Raw genomic sequence first — 11,258 nt, 5'->3', positions numbered from 1 at the left:
AGTGTTTATTTAAATTAGCATCTCAAAATATTGTTCCCATCTATAACTAAGAGATAATTCTTAGAAGGAATACAATTACAAAATATTAGGAGATTTGAAAACGCGTTATTTATTAAGACTTACCAACACTCATTTATAATTTTAATTTGCGCATATGGCTACTACTAAAATTTTTATGGTAGAGCATTAATTGAATTTTAAGATTCTTGGACCCGTTTCTTATGGGAGCACAAGTCAAATGTGACTGAAGACTGAGCGTATAATTAAAGTGTAGATGGAGTCAGAGATGGGGTTGTGTTTGCATTTAATTGGAAACCCTTTTTCATTAATTCTGTGTTTGCTGGCTCCCATGAATGGTGAATGATACTCACTTCAACTGTGTTGGAGACACAGACTTCCCATCTAACCTGATTTTCAATTAGGTTTATTTATCTTGTGCCCAAAAAGTATAGGTTAAGATTATAAATTAAAAAGGTTTTTATTAAAAATAAAAAAAAAATAAGTTTTTAATGCATTTATTAAATAAAAAATTTTAGATCTTTTACTAATGGTAAATTTATCATGTGCCTTAAAGACACGTATTAGTTAAACCCTTTTCAATATTAATAATGCTTCCACTTTAATTTGCTATCTTAACTAAAATTTGTCTAACAACTTTAATTTAGAGTAATAAACTTTAAGCTTCATGTATTCTTTCTCGGCTTTGATTTTAATCTCTGGCTAGAAATAAGTGTTTTTTAAATGTATTTAAGATAATATTCTTGCTAAGTAGTGCTATGAAGTATTGATTAAGGTAATTAGTAGGAATGATTGTAATAACATTTCCCTAATGCTATTACTCTGTATGAATAGGGTTAGGACTTTCTTGCTTGAAGGGTTCTTTTGTCACACACATAACGCAGCGTGGCACACACTACACAACATCATATGTGGGACCGCGGGGAAGATTGGATCATATTTGGATATAATAAGAGAAAATGTGAATTGTAAAGTTACCATATTTCATGGAAGAGATGACGAGGTTATACCAATTGAATGTAGCTATGAAGTCCAAAAAAGGATCCCTCGTGCCAAGGTCAGAATCATTGACAACAAAGATCACATTACCATAGTTGTTGGAAGACAGAAAGCTTTTGCTAGGGAGCTTGAGGACATTTGGGGCACAACAAAAAATTAACAAAAAAAAAAAAAAAACTAGAAAAATTCTCAAATTAAGCTGCATGGAGTGTGCTAATGCACTAATCACCAGCAGCGTACCTTTGATTGAGTTTCGGTTGTAATTTTTATTTTTTCCTTGTCAAGTAAAGTATTGTATCTGGTCTCGTAAATTATATAATCATATCATTTCAATTATATATTGGTACTATAGTAAGCGCAACCAATAAACTATTCAAAAAGAGGCGTATTAAGAAAATAACTGTTCAAGACAATATTATGTTGTTAAATTGACATACAGGCCTGGACCGATTACTGTTTTGCCTGGAATATGATTAAAAGCAGGATACAGTTTTTAATGTGATTTGGTCGCTCTAACTAACGTCCAGTACTAGGCATATCCAAATACATAACCTAATCATAGTGTGGTAACTAAAGTGATATTAATTTGGATCAATTAATTCACATCTATAGCATTTAATTGTGTTAGACGGTACCTAGCTAGTGGCTACCTGCTACCACCATGCACCGCTACATGTGAGGCATTAGTAATGCACAACTAACATTGTTCAGGCAATTACTTGTGATCGCAACATTTTACAAGATGGCAATTGCACTACACTTGTGCTAGTTATCTTGCTCATATCCTCAAGAGATTTGATACTTGCATTGTTTTCAGGGAAACGTTACCATAGACACCAAAACCATGATTATCAGTAGTATGGGACTATGTGTAGATGACATGCTGCCACAACTGTTAATTTGTCAAGATTCTAGGTCATTAATTTTCTAATTAGCAACAAGCTAAAAGCCATATTACACAAACAAATGATTAACAGCTGCGGTCAGTTGTTTCTCTATACATTTTCCTTCGCCAAGCTCCTACAGTTGCTAAAAAGTACTTGTCCCTTGGTAGAACTGAGATTACGAACACTAGATTATTGCACTAAGGGTTGCTTCTAAACAACTATTCCTAACGAAATCCAATTCTACATTCTTTCTTGCTTCCTACCTGACTTACAAATTCTGCATAACCTACTCAGTTCTACCTCATGCATGCAACACAATTCTACAGGAAATATTTACACTTCTGATACAAGGTGATATTACAACTGGATCAACTCATTGGGAGATATTTGGCCAATTGATATTAGGCACTACCTGCCTCATCTGAAGTACTTCCTGTTGGACCTATTCCACCAACTTCATCCTCACTAAACATGCTATCTTCACTAGAATTGGAGAATCCAGCAGTATCTTCATCACTTAACGAGTCAGCTTTTTGTCTCCTCCTGACATCCTTCACTGCTCTTCCCTGAAGAGCAAGGCGCCTGCGTTTTCTAGCTTTGCGCTTGCCTTTAGGGAAGTCTTCTTTTTGCAACTTGAAGTTCTTCCCATCGGCTTCTTTTGTGGTTCTTCCCTTGCCATATCCATTATCATCGGATTCTTCAGCATCCAGTTTACGCCTTTTTCTATTGGAATTTGTCTGAAACAGCAATTCACATTCAGATTCCAAAATATACAACTGCAATGTCATGGAAAGTAAATGGGGATAACAGCAAGGTCACTTTGAAAAGGAATTGCCATATGAAATCAGAATTACCCCTCAATTACAAAATATTTTGCATGATCGCAATTGAACTAATTAACATTTGTTAACACTCAATCCAAAAGTCCCTTCTAGAAGCACAAAACATCTACTCTACACATAAATTATTAATTCCTTTTAGCACTGGATGTTTCCGAGCAGCGAGGCTTACACCCATTCGCATTAGTTCAGCCAAAGTTCCTTACCCTTATGCACGGATTATTGAATAAGCCATCTTCCTATCAAGGTTAAGGAGTCAACTGAGCATCTCAGCGGCGGGATTGAATACCCGGATCGAGTCAGAGTTCACGCCGCCCGCCCTGAACAAATAGGAGGCGTGGGCCACAGGTCGCACATAAGCCGCCGGGTCGCACGACAGAAGAACACCCAACATACAGATGCACACTCCAAAATGTGCAATATACCCATTAGTCTGGGACTTTTCGAGAACATCTTAGTTATCACTTTTCATGACCTAACTACAGAATTTATGGGCTTCCTAACAATGTAACCTAGATTACATGGTAATGGTGGGTGAATGCTAAGTTTCCGCAAAGCTTAGCTTATTAGTTGAAGGCCCGTGATTGATTCTTATATCTAATAGTACTATCAAATTCAATAGCAATATGTTAATAGAGCTTGTACATAATGAGCTTAAATCCTTTTCCAGAAAATCATTCGACATATCCAAAAAGGTGGATTGCAGAATCACACAGCACACTACACATGGCAGACATAAAGTTTTAGGTTGTATATCCTATTAGTTCCTTTAGGCCATTTTCTATAGCCAATAAATAATTCACAATCACCTAAAGATGGAATAAAATGGGAGAGAAACAGAAAGGTCCAGGATACGAATGATGGCAATGAAAAAGCAAGCACAAAGGAAGTTCCATTTATTCACTTAAAAAAATGCAACACGAGTCTATGATCTATGGTAAATTTGTTAGGATGAGTAGGTGAGTGGTAAAAAGTAATTTTATGCCCGTTGAATTAGCAAGGTTTTGAAAATGCAACAGTTAGTACCGCAATAATCGCAATACGATACATGTGATTAGTTACGACTTACGAGTAGGAGAATGAGTGATTTGAATCAAGAGAGTAAATCGAATTCATGCGTGTATAGGGAGTGGGTCGCATGAATCGCAATCAATATCATTAATGGACTATTCTGAAATGAGACCTGGTTGCAAATACATTTCGGGTCTTTCCGGTTCAAAACAAATTTTTTCCTTCTCCCCCCCAAATTGGCAATAGAAGTTGCCGCTGACCTTTCCATGATTGGATACCCATATAAGAGGGACAAAGAGGAGGGGGAAAAGCTATTACCTTTCTCTCCCAAGCGGCAAGAGCAGCAACTGTTTGTTCACTTACCTTTCTCACCTCATCAAGATCAGCAACTTTTGCAATCACCATTCTTTATTAGAGATAGGAGATAAGTTGCTTTATTAGCATTTTTATGTTATTTATTGGCTAGTGACTCGCAGTGGTATTTTTTCCATTAATTTATTGTTTTCTTTGCTGTTATTACTTTACTGTTAGATCATGGGTTATGTTTGATGGAATTTTGTTCTGACTATGCTATTTGCTCATTTCTTAATATCACATAATTTATACAACTTTTTATTATGTATTATTTTGTCCTTTTTTAATCAAAATTACTTAACTAGAACTTATATGCAGTTTAATCATTTGTCTTGGTCATTTTTATTTATGGACATTATTAGGTGACATGAATTATGATTTATATCTGATTTGAATATAGTTATTTGAAGTTTAATTTTATTATTATTTTTGTTTATGAATCTTACGATACACAATACGATATACATACGATATACGATATAGAAAAACTTTTTGATACATGATACATATCCCAATTTCATAACCTTGTTATAAGGTTGAAAAGTGGACTATGAAAACAAAATCAGCATACCTTTGGACCACGATCAACCAACCTTGCCCATTCATGTCGGTTCCTCAAACAATCAAGGACAGCTTGAGAGTGACTTGAGTATGCATAACGCTCTCCATTATGCTTCCTTAAGTTATGCCAGTGCTGTAGCAGAATATTTGCAAAACCATGCATGTTGGTCAAAAACTTATCCCAGCTTGCAACAGTTAAAATGAAACCAGAAACCAGAAACCAGAAACCACAAAAACACAACACTGATCAAGAACCATACCGGTAAAACAGCATTACAGAGTTCCTCATATGTCATGCGCCTGCCTTTGCTCATAATATCATTGATTAAGCCTGAATTTGGATTTATATAGAAGGTATAAGAAACAGTCCACAAATTGCCCAACAGAAGCACCAGTTCATTTTGTAACAAAAACATTCAAGTTAACCCAGATGATCTATTTCTGGACAAATTACAAGGGCTGATCATGCTAAGCCAATAAAGCAGATCTGGCAAACCTGTGTTATTTTGTGTGTTAAAAGTCCAGATTCATCAAGGTACTTGAAAGTTAAAACAGAAAATGAAACACGGATTAATTGCATGTGTTTGTACTTTGTAACCCAGCAATTAAAATCTTTTGACATCACTGTTTAGCCAGCAGTACTAGATCCTAGATCTAGATAACAGATGGCGATAACACAATAAATATAAATAATATCAAACACAAGTACACAACGTTACCAGGTAAGGTCCGATGAACTGGCCTTCCAGCAGATGCTGTATCATCATCAGATATATTCCTAGGAGAGTTACGAATAGATGGAAAATTTTGATCATTGGGAGGGGAGGACGGGCTACTCTTTGCAATGGCAGCAGTGGTAGAAGCATTATTTGTGCAAGAGTTCCCAGCTGTCAAAGATCCACAACCTTCTTCCTTCTCGGAAGCATCTTCTGCAAGTGCTATATCTTGCTTCCTATGATCAGAGGATGGAACCTTCTCCTTTTCTATCCTTTTTGTTTCCTCTTCAAGTTCACGAGAACTGGAAAGCCCTTCTCGAGATGAATCTTTGTACTTCCGTCTAGAAACCTTTGAAACATGAAATGGATGCATCAAAAAGCCCCCATTAAAAAGCCAGATGGACCCTTTGTTATAAGAAATTATTCTCCCAACAGAATTGGTGTATGATGCCAAATTTACCAAATTTAACCTATGGAAGAAAAACTTACCAAACAATGATCCTTTGCTCCAACTGATGATGTTCGCTTTATTAACATGCTTGTAGAACTAGCAGAAGTCAAGTGTGGCAAGCTACCTGCATGGCGTGCTCGGGGCACACGAGGTACACGGGGTGAACTATTCAGTTCTTGATGCAACAGCAAGGCAAGCTGCCAACAAGGAAAAATCAAAAGAGAATAAGTTAAAAGAGGAGAGTACAGAAAAGAGAATATTGCAAAGGTCTCTGGAACAAAATTAGCAAAACTAGGGGACCAGTTCAGACCTCTTCATCACTCAGCATTGAATTATTTGATGTTGAAGGAGGATTAACTGATGGTCCATGATTTTGATTCAACTTATTAGAGGAAGTATTCATATTGGTATGGTTAATCTTTTCAGCTTTTGGTGGCACTGAAGATGAACCTTTGCTTTGCACTTGTAACGCCTTCTGATGTTGCAATGACACATTAGTCTCACTTGAGCCCAAAATACTTACAGTCTGATGTGCCAAAGATGCTTTAGACAATGAAGTATGAACAGAATCTCTCGCATCTGAATTTACTTGCTTTGAAACAGAATTTTGTGTACTTCGGCTAGAATGCAATCCCTTTGAACTGGCATTCAAAGAGGATTTTGGCCGTTCTCTTACTGACTTCCTAGAGATTTCATCCCTCACAGCATCACTTGGGCTGCTTTCCTTCTTTAAGTGAATATTACTATCCGACATCACTGCTTGCTTTGTAAAAGGATTAGGGCTTTCAATATCTTCAGATTTTAAGTCGTGAGCTAAAGATTTGGCATTAATGGTTGACGATGTTGGAGATGCAGATGACTTTCCAAGACATGCTGACATTTTATGTGGATCCTTCATAGATTCTGAGCCATCTTTTGTTTCTGAAATACTCTTCTGTGTTTCTATGGAACCTTCAGATCCCACCGGTTGTTTTCTGTTACAAATACCAGACAATTCCTCAGATTTACTGGTATGATCATCAGTGACAACTACCGACAATCTATCAACATCTGCCAACTTCTTTACACATGATGGTAAACTGGTAATCACAGCATCATTCACTTTAACAATATCATATATGTTGTCTGATGGTTTTTCGTTATCTTTTGCATCATTGACAGGGGAAGAATGAACATTAGAGAGCTTCCTACAATTATCCTTATCGCCATCTTCTCTCTTATCACATTTTGCAGAGGTAGGCCACAGGTTACAGTCAATTTCTTGAGAAACTTGTTTATCTATATTTTCTGGTGCAGAACCACAAGGACCTCCTCCATGGGGAGCAATAGAGCTTCTTACTGCTAAATAATTGTCTGCACTATCAACCGCCAAGCAATCTCCATCCTTTTTATTCAAGAGCAAGAAATGCCATCATAACATGGTGTGAGACGAAAAAAAAAAAAGCCCAAAAAAGCTATGCATGTAAAAACTTAGTATAAATATTTTGAATACCTAGAATGTAGATGTTACAAAATTGCAAGAACCAAGAAGGCTCAAGTTGAAATTTAAAGTATCGCATTTGCAATCACATGCTCAGGTATTTAAGCAGCTGCATTTATGGAATTCTATTATTTCATTTGGCCTTTGGTAGAAAGGTAGCCAGGTAAGCCATTGCATGATCTTTACGGTCAACTGGAAAGTCTGGGGAAGAAGTGAAGGGGATAACTAAAGGCTTTCAAATTTTGGGTTAATATCCAGGAAAAATAAATAGTCTTGAATTCCATTCTCAATTCATCTATTGGGCTTTTCAACTCAAACTTTTAGCATAGAAACACCAAAAAAGTTAATGGATTGACATATTTTGAAGAATGAAGACTAGAAAGAAATTCTTCAATCTAATTGTCAATCTGGCTATAAGGCACACCATTAGTTTCCATACTAAAACCTAGGCCACAAATCTTCATGCCATGCAGGTCCTTTCTCAGTCCATTTAAAATTTCAACTACCTTCTTTAACATTCTGGCTAAACTTACGGTTAATGATGAAGAGAAAAATAAGGAAATGCACAGAGCAAGAAGCATACTCTTAATCTAATACTCTCCCACAATTCGTAGTCCTCTAATTAATTAACATCAAATGCTCAGGACCTACGCCATGTGTAATCTTAGCTATCAAAAGTCATTTCCTTTAAGTTCATTATTATTACATAATGAGAAATAAGCAGTTACACAATTGCAATAAAACAAGAAGCTACTTCTCTTGCTTGTTTTTTGCTCTCTTATAAGGAGAATCTTTTGTCCTCTTGAGCATTCTCTGTCAGTCCGTCTTAATGTTCAGCTTTTTATCAAATAATAATTACAATAATAATACAAGAAGCTACAGCAGCATAGTCAAAACTGATGCTAACCATTTAAACATGGAATGAACTCAGACTGAGCATTATGGATAACGGATTTACACCAATGATTAAAGCAGAACAGAGGATTTCACTTTATGAACTATGGAAATGTGATTAAAACATACCTTTCCTTTACTCGAAGCATTTGCAACACCATTATGCTTTAAAACAGATGTAACAGCATCATCAGGCTTCGAGGGCATCTCAACCAAACTAGGACCTTTATTGCCAGCCTTCTCTTCTGGTAACACATCTCCAATAGAAAAATTATGCCTTGCTGTGTCAGCATATAATGGTTCTGAAGAATCCTCAGTAGTTGCCATGTTGTTAGTTGGTTCCTCCATGATGGTACCCGCAGCAAAACAATCATTAGAAATATGCTCCTGAACCACTATGTCTTTCAAGTTCTTATTCTTCATACTTCGAGTGTCATCCTTGGAAACCTTTAGACCTCTGTCTTCATAAAATTCCAATGGTTTTGCATCACTGGTGGGTGTAAACGCTAGTAATGAAAGCGGGAAAAGAAAAAAAGACAAAAAGAAGACAGTCAACAAGCGCATGTCTAGTATGGCAAGACGTGCAGTACCGCCATAGTTGATGGCATTCACCCATGGGAAATGGAAATAACAAGAGATGCATCTTTCCTAATCCCCATCATTAGTAAGTAATAACAGTAGCAACAAGAGGGAATATCACTAAAACAAATATCTTGAGAAAGATATGGACTCAAAGGGGGAACCAACCCCTATGAAAAGATATAGTTTCTTACACATCGACAACATAATCCACATATTCACTTAATCAACCACTTCTTTATATACTTTAATCTAATTAACCTACTGCTAGTGTGATACTGTCCAATCCATCTCTTGGTAAGATTCTCATTCCAGCAATTCTCCAATATCATCAAACAATAAATATTATACACACACATATAGTATATATAGTATATGTAGCAAAAAATGAAAGAAAAATAGGACAAATCAATTAACCTGATTTAGAGGAATGCGAACTGCTCCTCCTCTTGGGATCAATCTCTTTCTCAGAAGAACTCCTAACCCGCTTCTTCCCACTCCGATCTCTCGAATTGGAACTGCCAACCTCCTCCTTCTTGCGCTGCTGCTTACTGCTATGAACAACAAACGGCCTCAGCAAGCTCCTCTCCTTCTTCACCCCACTATGCACCTTCTCCCCATCCTTCAATCCCCCCTTCCGCTCCTCATCAACACCTTTCATATCCGCCAAAGCGCCCCCAACTGGCGGCCTAGCCACCACCGTGGTAGCAGTGGCGGCAGCTGCAGCAGCAGCAGTCTCCTTAGAGAAGGAAAACAAAACCCCAGCACCCTTTCCCCCATCATCATCCTCATCGTTCCAATTAGGGAACTCCCTATACCTAAAATTGAACTTCTTGGGAACATAACCAGTGCACTTCCAAAGCTGTGGCCCAAAAATCGAAGACAACCCGGACCCACCAAAGAGCGCAGGGTCCCCACCGGGTACACCCTGAACATGAACCCTCTCCTCCATGGGAATATCAGTCCAAAGCTTAAATGGCCTGCGAGATAAAGAACCGTTATCATTGTTATTGTTATTATTATTGTTGATGTTGCCGTTCTCCATGGAGATTGTCTTCGTTGGGAGCTCAATCAGAAACTGAGCTACCTCGGTCTCTTCCGTTCCGTTAACGACGGTGTCGATTTGGTGGTTAATGTGGTGGTTTGGGGTGGCGTTAGCGGTGGTGGCTGCAGTTTTGGACTTGCACTTGTCGCAGGAGAAAGTGTCGTCTCCCTTGACGTAGCGAGAGCAGCGGGTGTGGACCCAGACGCCGCACTCGTCGCACTTGACCATCTCCTCGCCGTCGTCGAAGGTTACGCCGCAGATGCAGTCCACCGTCCACGACCCGTCCACCCACTCGTCCGGCGGCGGAGGGGGGTCCGAGCTCTGCGGGCGGTTCGATCGCCCACCGCCCTTCATGCCTCCTCCTTCTTGCTACTGCTACGGTGCCGTTTCGATCCAAAAGTGCGAAAAGGTGAAAAACCTAAATCTCGAAACGGTGACGTATTGGGGGAATTGGAGGGATTGGAGTGGAAGTATAAGATTTTAAGAAATTTGAGATTTGAGGTTTGGGAGGAGGAGAATATGTGAGTGGAAGTGTGATTTTTATTTTTTATTTTTTGGTATTATTCTATCAGCTCAGGTCATATGCTGTTTCTTTTGCGAAGAGAGGGAACGAAGGAAGGAAGAAGTGAAGACGATGGTGAAGGTGTGAAAGCGTGAAAGCCGTTTTCCGGGTAGTGGAACGTGTTGTTATCGATTTGGAATGGTTTTTGGATTTGACCCGATTAATGAGGTTGTGTAATGTGGGTTCGAACAGGTTTGGATCTTAAAAACTGATAACGGACCAGGACAACTTTAGCCCAAAGTCAGCGATTTCATAATTTTTGCTACAACCGCTCTCTCATAATCCTGTGCCACAGTCGTCGCTACTGTATCGCGATTCTAGTGCCCTCGCAGCTGCTGTCTCGTTACTTATTTCTTATTAACTTAGTCGGATGTTTATTTTACTATGTATATGGATAGTTCTTTTCATTCGAAAGTGGATGTTTATTTGAGTATATCGTTGATATTTTACTTTATTTGTCTAATTTTGCAAGCACATGCTTAGCAAGATATTCATTTTACTATGCCACTCAAAGAAAACCCCCAATTCCTTCTCCCTCCAATATATGATTTGAAAAAAGAAACAGGTACGAACGCGATAAAAACGCACGAGACTCACAGTGGGAAAGGTGGTGGTGTAGTGATGGACCGGATCGGGGCTTGGCCATTGAAGACGTGCGGCAGGGACGTGGCGTTGGGGAGGATGCTAGGCAGAGGTGCGTCGGGGCAGCGGCTGAACAGAAAAGGAGAAGGTGGCATCATTGCGGTGATGGCGAGCGAATGCGACGCTGAGAAGCTTCGTGCTGACGACAGTGAGCAGTGTCATAGGGGAGGCGGCGATAAGCATTGTCACAAGGGCTACGGCGGTGGAATGATTGTAGTGA

At 38.6% G+C, this 11,258-nt stretch overlaps 2 protein-coding genes across 3 annotated transcripts in view; one reads left to right on the top strand and one right to left on the bottom strand.

The window, feature by feature from the left end:
- The window catches only part of LOC107619735 (probable lysophospholipase BODYGUARD 3), a 6,031-nt gene extending 4,749 nt beyond the window's left edge, over positions 1–1,282 (top strand). Inside the window, exon 4 of the mRNA XM_016322028.2 lies at positions 853–1,282. Within this exon, the coding sequence (XP_016177514.1) occupies positions 853–1,177 (325 nt within the window). The 3' untranslated portion in view covers positions 1,178–1,282. The remainder of the gene's footprint in view (positions 1–852) is intronic.
- Positions 1,850–10,527, bottom strand: LOC107617983. Of its 2 annotated transcripts, none has more exons than XM_016319882.2 (8): positions 9,207–10,527; positions 8,340–8,671; positions 6,147–7,220; positions 5,875–6,033; positions 5,389–5,734; positions 4,930–5,000; positions 4,680–4,802; positions 1,850–2,641 (listed from the first exon to the last, which is right to left on the bottom strand). In XM_016319882.2, the coding sequence occupies exons 1-8, from the start codon at positions 10,186–10,188 to the stop codon at positions 2,306–2,308; spliced, it is 3,423 nt and encodes a 1,140-aa protein (XP_016175368.1). In that variant the 5' UTR covers positions 10,189–10,527; the 3' UTR covers positions 1,850–2,305. The 2 variants fall into 2 exon arrangements, with proteins under 2 accessions (XP_016175368.1, XP_016175367.1); XM_016319881.2 differs by having other exon boundaries at positions 8,340–8,716; positions 9,207–10,526.

This window comes from Arachis ipaensis, chromosome B09, assembly GCF_000816755.2.
Source record: "Arachis ipaensis cultivar K30076 chromosome B09, Araip1.1, whole genome shotgun sequence".
Classification (NCBI taxonomy): domain Eukaryota; kingdom Viridiplantae; phylum Streptophyta; class Magnoliopsida; order Fabales; family Fabaceae; genus Arachis; species Arachis ipaensis.
This window is presented reverse-complemented; position numbering and strand designations above follow the sequence as displayed.